Here is a 17,738-nt window from a genome sequence, read left to right as displayed (position 1 = left end):
TATGGTATGGTTGTTACAACAGAAAATGTAGTTAGTGTGTGTGTGTGTGTGTTTTTTTTTTTTTTTTTTGTTGGTTACGATAACATTTTTATAACCTATACAGATCCGATTAAATCAAATGGGTGTTTTGACACCTCATTTGAAGTGGAGTTTGAACCCTTGATCTATAGTCAAAGAGGCCTTAATTCCTTTTTGGTTGCCACTGAACTAAAACTCAGTTGTTCCTGGTGCTTCAGTTTACCCAGAGTAGATCTTAGCAAATAATACTCTAACAAGCCCATGCGATTGCTAAGTTTTAGTGCTGCGAAGAAAATTTTGAGAAATATAGGCGCTGGAGTGCACTCTAGCTCTGGCGGACAAATGGGAAATTGGATTCTGGAAAGAAACGAGAAGCAACACCATTTTCTGATGATTAAGTGGTAGAGTTTGACTGTAACCGGACTAAACAAACACCTAGTAGCATCACAACCATTGTAATTTTAAAAGTTACAATACATATATAAAACTCTATACATTGTAATTGTTATGAAAATTACAAGACAATCTATGAATTTTTTTAGTCGTTGTTCACTTGGGATTTAAAAGATTCGTAATTTCCACTTAATAAATAAGGATAATGAGATAGAATCACGATTTGGCTTGTAACTTTAGTTACTGTGTTTGCAACATTTTTATCAACCTTCTTTTTTGGTCCAATCTATGCAAAGGTAACTCTTCAACAGCAGAATGGAATGGAGAGAGCCAATTAAAACAGAAACTAGTATTGGAAAAGAAAAAGAAAAGGAGTGAAATAAAATAAAATGAAGGGATGGTAATTGGATAACGGACGTTATCCAAGGTAAGGCATCCTCAATGCGGTTGAGCATGACTGCTCCACATCAGCAGCATGATCAGCCACGTGGCCAAGTTCAGCCTATCAAAATGTTGTATCAGATTGCAGCATCTTTCCCTTCTCATTGCAGACCAATCAGAGATCACAAGCAGCGGCAATCCCAGTTGGCAAGCCCACATCCACCAGAATAAGCTTTTAGTTCTCCCTCCCATAGTCCCCATTTCTCATCATCATATCACCCGTCCCGTTCCCCGGTGCTTCCCAGTTTCCAAGTTAACCCCCGCATTAGCAGTATCTGGACGGGGTATCAAATCTCAGGGCACGGTCAAATGGCTTCTCTTGCGGCCTCCACTGCTGCTGCCTCTCTGGGCGTCTCTGAAATGCTCGGAAACCCTCTGAACTTCACCAGCTCTTCAAGGTGCGCTCCTTCTCCTTCTAACACCGCCAGTTTCAAGACTGTTGCCCTTTTCTCGAAGAAGAAAGCTGCTGCAAAGCCCAAGCCTGCGGCCGACTCTTCATTGGACGACGAGCTCGCCAAGTGGTATGGTGAGTTGTCAAATTCACTTTATTAGTTCCCTCCTTCAGTTAGTTGGTTATATTCACTGATCTGATCATAAATCATGGAAATTGGAATCCATAACTCGCTAGCAACTAGTAATTTGCACCATCAAAGTGTCAATCTTTTGCTTGTAAATACTAATGCACGCACGGTTGCCTGAATTAACACTTCCTTTGATGCTCAAATATTTCAGGACCTGACAGAAGAATTTTCCTGCCCGAGGGGCTCTTAGACAGATCAGAAATCCCCGAGTACTTGACAGGAGAAGTTCCTGGAGAGTGAGTTGTTTTTTGCGTATGCTGCCTCGCATTTTACTAACCCTGAATCTGTGTCTATACGTGTCCCCTTTTCTGAGAATTTGCAACGGCAGTCACGGTTCTGACAATATCTGATTTGGTCAATATGCAGTTACGGATATGATCCTTTTGGCCTCAGCAAGAAGCCAGAAAACTTTGCCAAGTAAGTAAAGTAACCCTCGATAGCACTCTCAAGTATGTGCTTGCACTCGTACGCACATCCATCACTTTGGAATTTCCCTTTTGCGGGTGTACATGTTGACTCAGGAGGATACCATATTGTCAAACTACTACTTTAACGAACACTATTCATTCGGGGGCCATTTTGGGATTCTTGTAATGCAGATATCAAGCATATGAGCTTATTCACGGCCGCTGGGCCATGCTTGGTGCTGCTGGCTTTGTTATCCCTGAAGCCTTAAACAAATTTGGGGCCAATTGCGGCCCTGAAGCTGTTTGGTTCAAGGTACGCGAGTAGTAGTAGTTACTTCATTTCCTTGCTCCAAGCCTTCCAGATCGTATGACAGCATTGCACCTCGTTTTATCTTTTTCCTTATCGCGTTAATAGTTAACACGCAACTTGTGCAGACTGGGGCTCTACTCCTCGACGGCAACACATTGAATTACTTTGGAAAGAACATTCCCATTAATCTTGCATTTGCTGTCATTTTTGAGGTTGTTCTTGTCGGTGGTGCTGAGTACTACAGAATAACCAATGCACTGGTATGCTTGCCGAGTTTGATAACGCTCAGATTTTGAGTTGTTAATACTACAACTGTTTCTTATCCATACATCATCACTATGAGAACTTGGAGATTGACTTGTGCGAGTGTGTTACATACAGGATCTAGAGGACAAGCTGCACCCAGGGGGTCCTTTCGATCCATTGGGACTTGCCAAGGACCCTGACCAGTTTGCCCTCCTAAAGGTGAAAGAGATCAAGAACGGTAGACTGGCCATGTTTGCAATGCTTGGTTTCTTCATCCAAGCTTATGTCACTGGACAGGGTCCTGTTGAAAACCTTTCAGCTCATTTAAGCGATCCCTTCGGTAATAATTTGCTCACTGTCATAGCCGGAACTGCTGAAAGAGCTCCGACCCTGTAATTCCTTCTTTTGATTTGTCGTTCTAATCGTCCGCGAACAGAAAATCTATGAGATGTACAATTTGATGGGACATTACAAGGCAGTCAGCCATTTTCGAACCCTGTAATTGGAAACCATTTTTCAGTTTATACGGCGTGCAATCCTTGCTCCTTGGTCTACGACAATGCTTATGGGATGCTTACCTTAAAATGCTCTCTGGCTAAAAACGTTCAGTTTTTTCTGTAATACCAAACTGTTTCTTGTTTATTGTGTATTTTACAGTTATAAAAAACTCTAAAGATGGAAGATCATCATAATTAAACTAAGCTGTTGGTATAATATTGACTAAGAAACCTATAATAAGCAAAAACAAACAAATTTTTATCAATTTCAATAGTTGTAAACTTTTTTTGTTATATTTTTTTAATTATTGATAATTTTTTTGGAATTTTATTAATTGATATGACATTATATAATGAATTTAATAAGTAATATACCCTTTTGTTTTCTCATTAACTGTTTATAACCTTTTGTCTTCTTATTAATCATGATTTTCTTTTAAACCAATATATATATATATATATATATATATATATATAATATAGTTAACTTTAATTATCATGCATAACAATATAATAATTGGAGATAATTTTAACACATAACATAATGAATTGGAGATGAGGGAAATGATTGGTGAATATAGTTATAAATGGACAGTTTTTAATATTAAATACCAAAATTTTTTAGATGTAATTCATTATAACTTTTCATTTTTCTTATTAGTGTCATGATTAAAATGCAATAACTCTAATTAAAAGGCATGCAATAACTCTAGTTAAAAGAGATGAGGGTAATTTTGGCATAATAAAAACTAAATTTAAAATATGCTTACACTCTTATACTTCCTATTGCCAAGACTAGGAGTGTAATCGAGTTAAGTTGTGTTCGAGTAGTGCAGTATTGGACCTTAACTCGATTTAAAAAACTTGGATTCGATCTCGAGTTCGATCGAGTTCGAACTTATCGAACTCTTGTAAGTCAAACTCAAGTTCGAACTCGATTTTATTTTGCAGTACTTGAGTTTGAGTTCGAACTCTTGCTTGTAAGTCAAACTCAAGTTCGAACTCGATTTTATTTTGCAGTACTTGAGTTTGAGTTCGAACTCTTGCTCATTGAGGCCAATTGAACTTATTTTGAATTTAATTGAACCTAATCGAGTTTAAGAAATATAAATTTATATTTTATATAATTTTAAATAAGGGACAAAATGGACATTTCATACTAATAAATATAAAATTAGTAATTAATATATATATGTATGTGTGTGTGTACGTGTGTGCGCGCGCTCTTTCGAACTTTACATATATAAACTCGACCTTGACTAGTTAACTAGTTCGACCTACTTGAACTTGAGTTTGCAAGTTCAAGATTGAGTTTTGACCAAATAAAAACTTGTGAGCTATATATATGCATGTGTGTGCACGTGCATACGCATGCTTTCCAACTTTACATATTAAGTTTGATCTTGACTCGTCAACTAGTTCAACCAGGTTGAACTCGAGTTTATGAGTTCGAAATTGAGTTTTGATCGAACAAACTCGTGAGTTACTCAATTAAACTTTACTTGTTTAAACCCTAACCAAGACTCATCATACTTTTGATCACGATAATGATATATCATAAGTATCAATATAATATCCACAATTTGCCGTATGACTCATGTTGTATGCACGAACTCAAATCCAATTTTGAAAAAGTAATGCGAATTATATTTTAAATTAATCTTTTCCAATTTTGACAGTATAATGTCAGTGTTAGATGAATAATAATTATGTAAATTTAAAATTTAATTTATATATATATCATGAATATAGTGTATACACTGTCTGTATATATAAGATTTATTTTTATATTTTTTTGGATAAACATCGAAGCTGATCCGCAAGCTGGATGACTCACGTTGTATGCACGAATCTAAGTCCAAATTTGAAAAGTCAGGAATTATATTTTTTTGGGTAAACATCTAGAGAGAAGCCGTTCTAGAGTTGAAACGTTACCCATTTATTCGGTAAACTTCTTCAGGTAGTAATAATCCATAGACAGTTTCTTACCCAAAAAAAAAAAATCCATAGACAGTTTATGCTCTATATTTTGAGAGGATGGCAACATGCAAGAAGAGAAAGACTAATCAATGGAGTTGGACTTATGACAACTGATAATCCATAGACAGTTCTTAGAGGTTTTAGAATTCAAATCCTATGTGTGTGGCAGTTGGCGGTGAAAAGAACAGCAGGAAAGATGGGAGGATAAAAAAGAATAATAATAATAAAAAGAGGAGAAAGACAAACATAAACCCGTATTACTCAATAATCCTCTATGAGTGAGATCTAGTAATTTTTATTCTAAGTACCTCGAATGTCGTGTCTGGAACAAATTGAGGAGGTTGCTTGCACGAAGTGGAAACCAGACAGCTTAGGATTGGGTATGGGGTCTACACTGCGGGGTTCCTGCTCTGGACTTGTAAATGCTACAGTAGTATCACGGAACCAACTTTGCATATATAGCATTAAAAAGAAGCCATCATCAGAAAAGTCATACTATAAGAGAGAAAGAGGGAGAGAGAAAAATGGATGCAGTCAGAGAAGAAGAAGAGCACGAGGTTGTGATAGTTGGTGGGGGTATTGGCGGACTTGCAACGGCCCTTGCTCTTCACAGGTCCTTCTTCTCTTTCATTCGCTGTTGGTTTTGTGTATATGAATTAGTTGCAGAGGCAAGAATTGTAGTGCGTGATAAGTATTGGCTGATTAATTAACCAATCATTTGCAGGAAAGGACTCAGAAGTGTAGTTTATGAAAGATCAGAGAGTCTGCGAGCAGAGGGTTCAGCTATAGGCGTCTTCCGTAATGGGTGGCGGGCACTTGATCAGCTTGGTGTTGGAGATGTGCTCAGAGACAAGGCTATTCTTGTTCAAGGGTGCTTATCCTATTATCTATCCGTCTTTCTATTCCCAAGCTCTGTCTATCTATCTAAGTTTTTTTTTTTTTGGGAGTAATTTGCTTCTATATACCGCTTGTTGAATGGTAGTTTCATTTAATTCTCTGTTATGCTATGCTGCTACATAGGAAAAGTTCAGGATAAAAGCTTATAGCCCGTCCCCAACTCTCTCTCTTTTCTTACAAGTAGCGAGTATGATTGCAAATCAAAGGAACTTAAGTGATAATCACATTAAGGAACTTAGTGTGCATTATTTGAGTTTATATCACATAGTTTATTTATGGAACCAAGTTTTAACTAGAAAATTCGGTGCCACTTAATTGATTCAAAATTTCAAATTTTGATTATAATTGCATCTGAACATGTTAAGACCTGAATTTAAATGCTGAATTGGAGTATCAAACAGGGTCTTAGGTAGCAAAAGCAAATTTGCATCATCACTCAAAATTCAGCATCTTCGGTTCCACTCCGAGTCATCTGTACATGGTCAAGTTCTCAAAGAAATTGAACCTTAATCGCAATTTGGAAGAAGGTTCAGAAAACACAGGAGAACTTGAATCATTTTTTATAGAGCTTGCAGATAGTTTCTTTTTCTTTGTTCTTTTTTTTTTCTTGATCTTTCATGGCTATTTGCAACTTTGATGGGTTCTGGGTTCTAAAAAATAATCATTTGCTTTTAATTGTTTGACGTGTGTACTGATCAATAAAAACTTATACACAAACAAATTTTTTTTTTTTTTTTTTAAAAGGTTCCATAGGTAGGCAAGTTCTGTCTTTTACATCTCTGCTTCTGTATTTCTTGGCAAACCAGAGAATATATGCAACTTGATCCCAAAATTGATTACCTGATTTATTTGCCGACATGTACATACAGAGGACAGGACATATGGGTTGACGAAGGAAACCAGCAACAGCCAATACCATTTCCGTAAGTCAATCTTTCTTCTTTAAACTTCAATGCCAAATACATACCATGCCATGTACAGGATTTTCTACTTGATTGTACCTACGTATACATGTGCATGTATGAGCTAAACTGTTTCTGTAGGGGTGGTGAAGCTCGTTGCTTGAAAAGGAGTGATCTCATCAAGGCTCTTGCTGATGCTTTACCGCCTGAAACTGTACGATTTGGATACAAGGTTGTTGCTGTAACAATGGACCCTAAAAATATGTTTCCAACTCTCACACTCAATAATGGCAGCTCTATTAGAGCCAAGGTATCTTTTATTACCTGAATTTGGTATCATCCTAGTTAAAAGTTATTAGTAGTATCATCTTCCTTGAATAGAACATTTTGGGAAGTACTAGCATTAATTGGAATTGAATGTTTGGCTTCCAAAAATGTTTAAGAATTAGGCGTTCACATTTTAATGCGAATTAGAGGAAGAAGCTTGACTATAGTAGTGTTTCGCACCAAAGCTGCATCTAGGGGGATGAGTCAGTTACAAGTTGTTTATGCTCATTATGTCTTCGCAGGTTCTTATTGGATGTGATGGATCAAATTCCGTAGTGGCGGATTTCCTTGGCATAAAGCCTACAAGGTTATTTGCTCTTTGTGCAGTTAGAGGCTTAACGAGTTATCCAAACGGTCATGTGTTTTCTCCTGAGCTTGTGCGGATCAAGAGAGACAGAGTTATGGTGGGACGAATTCCTGTAGACAATAATTTGGTCTATTGGTTTGTTACTGTACCATTGTCTTGGTTAGGTAATTTTTTTGTTCTTTGAGTAACAAGTTAGGTAATAAAATGCTCCTTGATTCCCTTTTTTTCTCTCTCTCATTTCTTGGTTTTCCTAAAATATTTTGACAAAGCAAAGGGGCACTTCAGGAACCTCAACTGGATCTCTGACCTGAATCGGCTTTCATGCCATATTCGATGGAGTCAGTGTTCCATTGGTTAAGGAACAGTATTGCTATCATAAGCACATGAAGGATTAATTAGTCTTGCTCTCACCATCATCGTGTGCTTTAGTGCTACCGTATGATGAACATCACGCTGTTGGCATAGAATTTAAGGTCGAAGTGGTTGTCTATTTCTTGATGGTCTTCAAATTTTGCTGCAGATAGAAAATTTCCAGATGACCCAGAACTCATTAGAAAGTTAACCACGAAAATAACAGAAGGCTTTCCATCTGATGCCGTAGAGATGATAGAAGGAAGTGATCTAGACTCATTGTCCATCACACACTTGAGATACCATGCCCCGTGGGAGATGCTGGTGGGAAGGTTTCGAAGAGGACCCATTACAGTAGCTGGAGACGCAATGCATGCCATGGGACCATTCCTAGGACAGGGTGGTTCCGTAGCCTTGGAAGATGCAGTGGTTCTTGCAAGGAATCTGGGAAGGAAGATTGCTTCTCTCAGTCCATATGAAAGAGGAAAAGAAATCATGACTGACAAAATTGGGCAAGCTTTTGATCAATATGTAGAAGAGCGAAGAATGCGGATGGTGCGATTGGCAACACAAGCATACCTCACTGGTCTCATCCTGGGGAGCCCGCCAATGTCAATTACAAAGTTCATTGCTGCCATCATAATGGTTATTCTGTTCCGAGATCGAAATGAACATGCCAAATTTGATTGTGGTAATCTGTAAGACAGATTAATTAGACCGCATTGCTTTGTATCCATTTTCATCTACGACTTGAATAAATATATGTTGCTCCTTGTCTGTTGTTGTGAGAAACGTTCGTCTGTTGCCCCTCCATTATCGAGCATTTAATCGAAACAGCAATAATTACTACCAGCTTCTGCACCACGAAAAACAACATGAAACCACAATTCTGGGTTTAAACTACGTGAAATCTCACGTTCCTGGGCTTGAACAACGTAAAGCCACATTCCTGTTGTATATGTTGTGAGTGCACGGAGAAGCGAGATGCTGTTTAGGCACATGCATGGACATCTTAAGACATTTAATTGTAAGATTAAGGCTGTAGAGATTTTAAGATGACAGCTTAGGAATTAAATAACTGAATTGCGGAATATCTGTCAAGAAAGCCTGTCAAATATATGGCGATGACGATCTAATCATAATTGAATATTAAAGGAACTGATTTCCTCTCTATTTTACAGAAGTACACACACAAGGGCTGAGGAAAATGCTTTCCTACAAGATTACGACCGAAGCTAAACAATGACAAGTGGAAGAAGTTCAAGAGTCCATACCTGATAATGGAGGAATATTAATGTCTCCCATCTTATGTGATATTCACCAAATAGTACCAAGAAGAAACTAGCCAAGAACTAACTGAAATTACCTCTATTTAGTCATATGACACAATGATCTTTCAAGACTTGCCTAGCAAGATCAATTGCTCCACTTTTCTTGTAGATCAGGTGCAAATTGTAAGCTGCTTCCCGATGAAGATCACGGTAAACTGGCTTTAGATAAGCCAAACCATCTGGTTTCTCATCTGGAAGGTTCAGCATGGGGTAATCAGTTTCATGCATTGTAAGAACCTTTTCATAGTTTACAGCAGCAAGAGAAACAAGACCGACATGATGACATGGTCGAGCAATATTATACAGTGCTTCCTGACTATATCTACAAAGACATAAATTGTAGTAAAGAAACGCCAATCCTCGTGCCACTGACTGATGTTTGTTTTGAAGTCAGTGACACAAGGCCAAGTTCATCAATGCAGTTCCAACACAGAGATTGATCAAGGGAACATCTGGCATCAGCTTGTAAGCTTCCAAATATTCCCGAGCTGCTGCTTGATGCTGGCTGATCATGGTAAACTGGTGCCCAAAAACGAGAGTGAGTGGTACACAACCTTTGTGCTTGGTTCGCATGGTGTGCAAAAGCTTGTTAAGCTTCGAATATCGGCTGTCCAGTTTGAGATTACTTTGTAAGCAGAATAGCGTGCATATTCAAAGCCATGAGCAAGATGAGCAATATTGTATGCTATTTGGGCTCCCAGAGTTCCAAGCTCTTCCTTCCTTTCAACAGACAAAACATTGGAGGCCAATTTCAGAGTTAGATTGATGATTTCCAATGCTTCCCAATACTTTTTCAGGGATGACAGTGCTGTGCATAAATCTATAATGAGAAAATGATGCTCTGCATCTCTTAGAAGGCTTGGAGGAGGAAGCTTTCTTGGCGGTTGTTGAGCAGGTTCATCCTCTGAATTATCCCTTATCCACTCAATTCCAGCGGCCAAAGCAGCAGTTCTTTTAGATTCCTTCTTTTTTAGTAACTTTTAGATCTGATGCTGAAGCGACAGGTCTAAATCCACGAAACACAGTATCAGTCCTAACATGGTCAAGTATTTTTATCCGTTCAGAAAGAACACTTTTTGATAGCTCCTTCCTTGGCCTGACCTTTTGTTGTATGGTCTCAAGAAACAATGTCTCACGAACTACAGGAAAAATTACATCACAAATGCCTCCAGCAATCCTCTAGCTTTATAGATTTGAGAAAGCTTCAACTTTATCTTCCCATTAAGCCACCATGGTTTTGCTGCATTTAGGTTCAAGTTAAATTGTGACTCTGATTCTTTAGCAGGACAGAGAACAGAAATGGCTTCATCATCTTTATTTTCTTCAAGAAGAAGTAATGACAAAGCCAAGCAAGCATCAACACTATTCTCAAGTTTATCTAAAGCTTTATAGAAGTAATCAATTGATTGCAATCGTTTCCCCAGACAACTGCAACACTTGGCAATTTTCAGATACAGGCAGCCATGGTTCTTAACTACATCTCCTACCAACATCATATAGTAGTCTAGTGCAGATTCGTAATGCTCGTGATTCATTAGTGAATCTCCGATCTTAATAATTGACTGGGGATGGTCATGTAAATTCTCATGTCTCAAAACATTCAAAAAAGCTTCTGCTTTTACCAAGTTTCCATGGTGAATGTGACATATTCCAGCTTTTGTACGTAGAACATAATGGCATCTCTTTCCCAGAGCAGTAAGCATGTAGATTTTAAACAGCTCAGATCCTCCGCTTTCTATAAATGACATTCAATATTGGGCAAATTACATTTCACCCCACTATGGTTTAGTGTTTTTTTGTACATAACCCCTTATAGTTTCAAGAACTATACATGATCCCCTCATAATTTGGATTAAAGTGTCAAAATGATGGAAATGATCATTCATAATGGAATTTTTAAAAATGTCGAAATTATCCTTAATTAAAAATTAAAATTGCTGAAGTGACCAACATATATAAATATAATATACATAACACATTAACCCCATATGGTTTTATATTTTATCATATAACCCCCTTATGATTTAATGCTTTACTATATATAACTCACTTATAATTTTCAAAATATACACATAACCCCCCTGTGGTTAATAAATAATTTTTAACTTTATATAGGGGTATTTTTGATATTTTAGGTGACTCCGTTATGGATTGTAAATTTCGTTATTTTAACACTTTAATCCAAACCATGAGAATATTATGTATAGCTTTTTGAAACCATAGGAGGATTATATACAGAAACACTGAACCACATGGGGTAAAATGTAATTTGTCCTTCAATATTAATAACTTAATTTCTTAATAAAGATAAGATCCTAATAACTTTCTTTAATAAAGTTAAGTTAATACTAATAACATCTATAATATAAAAATATGCAAACATATCCGTGTGTTGGACCTGTTGGTCATTAAGCTCATTATTGTTTATTGGTCATAATGCGCATGGCTTATATGCAATAGACCGAGCTCTCTAAGGCTCAATCAAGAATTACTTGAGACCGTGGTTACTCTCCAGTCGATAGTTACATAGTTACGTGTATATAACATTTCTATTTTCCGAATTACTTTAAGATAGGAATTACTTTCTATTTGATAGTTACAAAGTCACGGTATTTATAACCTTTCTATCTTCCTAATCAAGAATTACTTTAAGATCGGGGTTACCTTTCATATATATATATATATATTTCAAGGAAAAGAGACTTCCTATTTGACAGCGTCACACAACAAGAAGATGCTACTAGAAGCACAGGAAAAGTAGCACAGTGACATTAAATGGAAATAATGATTCTGTTCAATGTTTTTTACATGGTTGCACCTCATGAATTTGTTCGAAGGACCTCTGATACACAGGTTAATATAAATTACTTTCTATTTCTGACTGATTAATTACCTAAATCTTGAATCAATGGGTAGTGTACACCATATGCTTAAACTACTTGCCGTAACCCCAAAAATCCATCTCACCACGCAGTGAGAGTTGACTAACGTGATTCATTGAATTAGATGGATTATTAGGTTCCCCAACCTCAAACCTTGCACCTTTGGAGGAGTCATGTGCATGTCCAAGTTGAGGATCAATCATTCCCCATTCGTTCAGATTCTGATCGTCTCCGGTAGTAATCATACTTTGATGCTGAGAAGGTTCACAAGAATTGGTTCCCACCTCCAAACCGGATTCACATGCTTGCTGGTAAGTGCGAAGACTGGTGTTATTCTGGTCGCTTTCTCCGCTGTCACAGTCCCTAGCATTTGCCATGAGTTGCTTGACCTGCATCATGGGTACTACTATTGACTCTGAAGCGGCCGAAGAGAAAGCTGAGAGATCATATCCCACGGCGTCCAACTGGGGCTTATGCGTGGGTATGAAGTTCTGTGCTTGAATCTGTTGGGCCGAGTATTGCTGCTGATGAGGCATGGAGGGCAGTGGGATCATGTGAGAATAGCCAGCTAGGACATGGGGGTGGTGTTGCTGGTGAAACAAGTACTGATTCTCCCTTTGCATGAAGCCACGAGGTTGATTAATATTGGTGGAAGCAGTAGCATTGAGATGGTCTGAGGCAGCCGCGCCACTGCCGCCACCGGTCCCTCCTCCTTCATTTCCAACTTTGAATAAATTCTTCTTCTTGAAAACCCGACAAACAACCCATCCATCCTCCTGCAGTACATACAGTACAGATAACAAGTGTTTCCATGCTTTCGTATATAACTAACTAAGACCACATGCATTCATGCTGGAATTGTTATTTGGACATGATTTAATGCATCCATTCAAGAAACCAGGCCTCCACGGGACGAATATGTGTGAAGGAGGTCAATGTGACAGCAGGCAGCTAGCTAGGGGGCCTTTGATTAAATTAAGTGTGTGACTTCAAAATCCATTCATGGGATTCGTCGTTACTTAATTACCTCTGAGTATGTGCTGCGTTGTTGACTAATTAATTAGCTAGCCTGATAATTAATTTTGCTACAATCTATTGACCAAGAGAAAGTGAATAATTGATAATTTTGCATATATATATATATATATATATATATACACACACACTAGCTACATCTTGCGTTGGGAGACTTACGTTGGGATTGGCTTCGGGATCATCACCGTCTTCCAGTCGGTACTCATGCATGATCCAGTCGGTCTTTTGGCCATGAGGGGCTCTGCCTCGGTAGAAAACTAGGGTTTTTCTCATTCCAATCTTCTGGAAGCTGTTCCTTATGCATTTGTCCCTCCCTGTGGCCTTCCAGAAACCGGCATTGGTGGCTCTATTTGTCCTTGAACCTGTCGGGTACTTCCGGTCCTTGTGGCTGAAAAAGTACCACTCATTTTGGGGGGTGGACCCAATCTTGCATCTTTCTGTGAATGGAGGGGAACAAAAATAAGGGTGAATTTAATATCCATTTCTGGATTTCAAATACTACTACTAGTGCATATTTATATACTGCTAGTATGTGGAATCTGTTGGGGTACTGTATGGAGTACAGTTTTTATCTATGTTAGTTTACTGGCTTAGATCGATATGTTGGTGATCTTAGCACTTGTCTACTCGGATACGAAATCATTTGTACTTTGAAATGACCTGATATTTTGTAATTGAAAAAAAAAAAAGAAGAATTTTAGTAGCATGTCACGCAAGGCTAAATTCAGGAGATGCTTATAAAAAGGTTCGTTTCTCTTTCGTTTGGTCTGGTAGATAAACGGAGAAAAGAGGGGAATCAAATGGGTTATTGGCAAATGCATGAAATAGAGGGAGTTTGGTCCAGTTTGGCGGGAAGTACAGTAAAATGAAATAGGTAGGTAGGTACAAAGTACCTTGCAACTCCCAGGGCTCAATCTTGTTCAAATCCACCTCTCTAACGACTTCCATGTCGAACTTCTGGAAGGAGACCTTCTTCCTGAGGTAGTAGTGCAGAAGCTCTTCATCCGTGGGGTGAAACCGGAAACCAGGTGGTACGCCGCCATTTGATGAAGCCATGAGTATATATATATATACACCAAATTAAGAAACTAGAGCAGCATGCAGATTGAAGATGGCAATGAAGGCCTCAAAATCTATGAAGCCAGCGAGCCTCTCTCTCTACATGTACATGCGCATGCGTGCTGTCAAAATTAACACTCCACCTATTTATATATGTGCATATGCGATGATGTGCCTGCTGAGGTTTTTTTCAATTTGTCAACCCTCTCAAATTACCTAGCTAGCTACGAGGGGCGTGTGTGATATTGTGAGAAAGTTGACGGCCGGTGACGCCGCCGCCGGGATTGCTAAAAGCTAACGTACAAGCCAAGTCATAGGAATGACTGAGACGGCGACTAAAGGGAAACGCCATGCAATATGCCCCAGCGACAACTCATGCATTTCCTCCTCCTCATCATGCTAGCTGCTACTTAATTGGACGCGCATACGATCCCTTTTCCATTGCCACACGCTCTCTTCACTTCATCCATCAAGTTAGTAGAATGCACTTGCCTTAACCTCGCGTCTGGTATCCATCATTGTTTTCGGCTTGGTTATGATTCAAAAGCATTTTCTTGGGAAAAAAAAATAGTTGTTAGACGATCCCGAGATTGAAATACGTACGGGATCCAGAATATGATTGATTAGGGGATATTTGATTGCTCCCGAAGCAATGCTATCCTTCCTTTGAACAGCTACATTAGTGTACTCCTCGAGATTCTCTCAACCTCCATTTGGACGGCCGATATTATTTGAAATCCAACACTAATGTAGTTCCGGAGGATTTATATTCAGTTTATAATTTAATACCAAAAAGCACATATATAATACTGGTGTAGAGAGGGTTTGTGAACTCTCCGGCCAGTTCGATCAATGGAGACGCAGTCGCCATGGCTTGGGCTTTGCACATGTGCGGGGGGGCGCAGATTAATTTGCTTGATTCCATTCTACGCATTCTCTCTTCTTCCTTGCATCTTGTTTACGTTTGTATTCATGGTCACAACATCTTTCAGCTCATTTCCATATACACCCTTTTCATGCATATAACTCTACCCTTTTCATGCTCCTCAAGTACCATACATACAACTATCCCTTTATTTGTCTATCGGAGAGCTTAAAGGACATATGATCCACTACAAACGCGAACATGTTTCTGTACATGACAGATGGATATTTCTTGTCCTAAGTTTCTTACTGTAGCATCACACGTCTGTGGGTTCTTCTTCTTCCTTTTTTTTTTTTTTTTTTAAAAAAAAAAAGAGAGAATGAATTAGAGGTGTAGACATAAGGGTGTAGGCAAGAGCAGCTTCCAGGAGTGAGAATCGGATATGAAATCGGCAATTCAGTGCTAAGATTGAGGATCACCTTGAGAGCATATAATTAAGAGGTTGAACAGTCCTTAGAGTTGAAGAAGAACTTCTGAAACTATCAAGAACATGTCCTTCGATATTAAATGCAAATTCAGAAGCAATAGTAGAGACAGGAACAGCCAATACATCATAAACTATTTTTTAAAAGGATTGGAAATCTGATACTATTAGCCTTCCATCATGCCAAAATTAATATCAAATTTATCAACATCATCCAATTCATAATCCTCATTTATGAACTTATCCAACTAAAATTTGTTGTCCCTACCTCAAAGTTCAATTTTCCTTTTCTTAAACTCCATTTTGTACCTGTCATTGAATTTTTTTTTTTTTGTAGCACCCACAGTAACTAAACATTGACCACAGACTCACTAGAAAGTGAATTGAAGAATATGAGAAATAAGAGGTATTAACTGGCAAAGGAAAGTTCATCCTCTTGTATTAATTTATGGAACAAATCAAACATGACATGTTTTGCCTTCCTAGCCACAACCTTACTGTTAGTATCCCCATACATTTTCATAAAAACAAGTCCTAGGATCAAGCGTAGCAGCAATAAAAATCAAAATGTTCATCTTTTCAATTCTCCCTCAATATTTGTCATATTATCCTTCATAGATTTTGCCACTACATTCAATTCAACATTTTCACATTTTATCATCTTCTTCAAGATTACATTTATGTGACCGGTATCATTTAAAAAGTTAGTAGAAGTCACATATTTGGTACCAAAAATTTTTACAATTAGATCGTATATATTTCATAACTTTGATATGATGAAAGGCATCATATCTATTTGAATCTTCAAAATCTGGTCCAACTGACACTCTTGGCAACATGTTATTCTTTCTGAGTTATTTATTATTTACCTTAGTGTTCATTTCTATAGTGGGAAATTTGATAGTTAGATCACAGAAATTAGGAATCTAGCCTTCTTTCAATTTGACTTTGTTGGTAATAATTGTAGCTCCTGAACCATATAGGGATCCTGCTCCTCAAACCATTCAAGGTTCTCTCAAATCTTTGGGCAGTGCATGTCTAACATGAGATATGTTGAGTTCCACCTAGTAGCAACATCTAGGTTTAACAGTTTCTTACACTTTAATTTTTTCAATTTTAGCACATTCATTGAATTTTCTAACCTAGACTGTAACTGTATTGAACAACAAGATCATTAGAGCTAGCATTGTCTAGAGGAACACTAATTAAAAACATCATCAATCTCTCGTTCAAGCAAGCATTTTTCAACAGCCTTTCCAACTTCAGTTTCTTTATGACTAGTAATTGGACAAAAGTTTATTATTTTCTTGTCCAATTTCTAGTCATTATTAATAATATGTGCAATCAAACACATATAATTATTTCTCTGTATACAGGTCTAAGAATCAGTTGTGAGCTAGATATACTTTTAAGAAAACTTTTTAACTTTGCCTTCTTATCTAAATAGAGTTGATAACAATCTCTAGAAATAGTCCACCTAGAGGGAATCCCAAATGAAGGATAGGTAGTACGCATAACATGTTGAAATCCTTTCATTATACTTAGATAAATGATTAAGTAAGGGAGTTGTACCATGACACTTAGGATTAGCAGCAATTTTTTTTTTGTTTTTTATAGTAATTGCCCTTGCTTGATGCCAGTCATCTATTCTAAAGCAAAATGAGAGTATACCTTTGACCTTAGTTTGTATGGTTCTCGCTTATTTGAACCTTCTCTAGTGATCTCATCAACAGAGGCATTATGGTTCCCACAAGGTTCTACTTAAACTAATTAACAGACGCGTTCACAGCTCAAAAAACACCACATATATCACCAAACCCAGGCAACCTCGCGCGCTGCGCTGAGGTCCACATTAACTAGTAATACTACAACAGTACGCAAAGGACATGATCCAACATATAACAGAAAATCATGAGAGGATCCGTATTCAAACTTATAATATAATCCGTATTTGGGCTATATATATATATATATTCCTTTATACATCTGAATTTGATTCGACCTAGGAATATTATTGCGTTAACTTGCATTCACATATATTAACACAAAAAAAAAAAGAAAAAAAAAAACTAGCATTCGCATCTGATGGGATATTGGAGTGGTTATGCTCTCTCACACACACACACATATATGTGGTGGGACACTTGAGTTGCGTTCTCCATATTAGACGGGCAACCTGGGGAGAAGTATTGGCAGAAGCTAGGATATGAGTGGGTTTGTTGAAACATGAAAATCACATGATTAAACTGCCCTCCCATAATTAGTCCCTTTTCCCCCGCTCCCTCTCCAGCTACTGGCTGCTTCCCATGCATGATGGAACAGCACACACACCAATTAACCCTCAATATATATCGATTAGCTTCCAAGCCAAATGGGCACACTAGCTACCTACCTACCTACCTACGTCTCTAGCTACATATCTCTT

At 37.8% G+C, this 17,738-nt stretch overlaps 3 protein-coding genes and 1 pseudogene across 3 annotated transcripts; 2 read left to right on the top strand and 2 right to left on the bottom strand.

The window, feature by feature from the left end:
- Nucleotides 1-1,037: 1,037 nt before the first annotated feature.
- On the top strand, nt 1,038-2,950 carry LOC113748608 (chlorophyll a-b binding protein CP26, chloroplastic). Its single transcript, XM_027292080.1, has 6 exons — nt 1,038-1,378; nt 1,585-1,669; nt 1,800-1,850; nt 2,033-2,153; nt 2,276-2,410; nt 2,532-2,950. Exons 1-6 carry the CDS (start codon nt 1,162-1,164, stop codon nt 2,790-2,792), a joined length of 870 nt encoding a protein of 289 aa, XP_027147881.1. The 5' UTR covers nt 1,038-1,161; the 3' UTR covers nt 2,793-2,950.
- Nucleotides 2,951-5,387: 2,437 nt separating this feature from the next.
- LOC113749575 (monooxygenase 1-like) lies at nt 5,388-8,430 on the top strand. The gene is made up of 6 exons (XM_027293359.1): nt 5,388-5,486; nt 5,598-5,744; nt 6,640-6,693; nt 6,814-6,982; nt 7,242-7,470; nt 7,827-8,430. The coding sequence occupies exons 1-6, from the start codon at nt 5,398-5,400 to the stop codon at nt 8,357-8,359; spliced, it is 1,221 nt and encodes a 406-aa protein (XP_027149160.1). The 5' UTR covers nt 5,388-5,397; the 3' UTR covers nt 8,360-8,430.
- Nucleotides 8,431-9,033: 603 nt separating this feature from the next.
- LOC113750723 lies at nt 9,034-10,736 on the bottom strand (annotated as a pseudogene).
- Nucleotides 10,737-11,923: 1,187 nt separating this feature from the next.
- LOC113750722 (protein BEARSKIN2-like) lies at nt 11,924-13,961 on the bottom strand. Its single transcript, XM_027294669.1, has 3 exons — nt 13,799-13,961; nt 13,065-13,342; nt 11,924-12,646 (listed from the first exon to the last, which is right to left on the bottom strand). The coding sequence occupies exons 1-3, from the start codon at nt 13,959-13,961 to the stop codon at nt 11,924-11,926; spliced, it is 1,164 nt and encodes a 387-aa protein (XP_027150470.1).
- Nucleotides 13,962-17,738: the final 3,777 nt, after the last annotated feature.

The sequence above is a fragment of the Coffea eugenioides genome, chromosome 10, assembly GCF_003713205.1.
Source record: "Coffea eugenioides isolate CCC68of chromosome 10, Ceug_1.0, whole genome shotgun sequence".
Lineage (NCBI taxonomy): Eukaryota > Viridiplantae > Streptophyta > Magnoliopsida > Gentianales > Rubiaceae > Coffea > Coffea eugenioides.
The sequence above is the reverse complement of the archived record's forward strand: the minus strand, read 5'-3'. Positions and strand labels throughout refer to the sequence as shown.

Bases quoted from the DNA above. Each gene is read 5' to 3' on its own strand.
- LOC113749575 (XM_027293359.1), top strand. From the start codon at position 5,398: ATGGATGCAGTCAGAGAAGAAGAAGAGCACGAGGTTGTGATAGTTGGT. The intron at 5,745-6,639 runs GTGCTTATCCTA...ATGTACATACAG, and splicing joins AAGGCTATTCTTGTTCAAGG to AGGACAGGACATATGGGTTG. The intron at 6,694-6,813 runs GTAAGTCAATCT...CTGTTTCTGTAG, and splicing joins CAACAGCCAATACCATTTCC to GGGTGGTGAAGCTCGTTGCT.
- LOC113748608 (XM_027292080.1), top strand. From the start codon at position 1,162: ATGGCTTCTCTTGCGGCCTCCACTGCTGCTGCCTCTCTGGGCGTCTCT. The intron at 1,379-1,584 runs GTGAGTTGTCAA...CAAATATTTCAG, and splicing joins CGAGCTCGCCAAGTGGTATG to GACCTGACAGAAGAATTTTC. The intron at 1,670-1,799 runs GTGAGTTGTTTT...GTCAATATGCAG, and splicing joins ACAGGAGAAGTTCCTGGAGA to TTACGGATATGATCCTTTTG.
- LOC113750722 (XM_027294669.1), bottom strand. From the start codon at position 13,961: ATGGCTTCATCAAATGGCGGCGTACCACCTGGTTTCCGGTTTCACCCC. The intron at 13,343-13,798 runs GTACTTTGTACC...CTCCATTCACAG, and splicing joins TGAGCCCTGGGAGTTGCAAG to AAAGATGCAAGATTGGGTCC. The intron at 12,647-13,064 runs GTAAGTCTCCCA...TATGTACTGCAG, and splicing joins ATCCCGAAGCCAATCCCAAC to GAGGATGGATGGGTTGTTTG.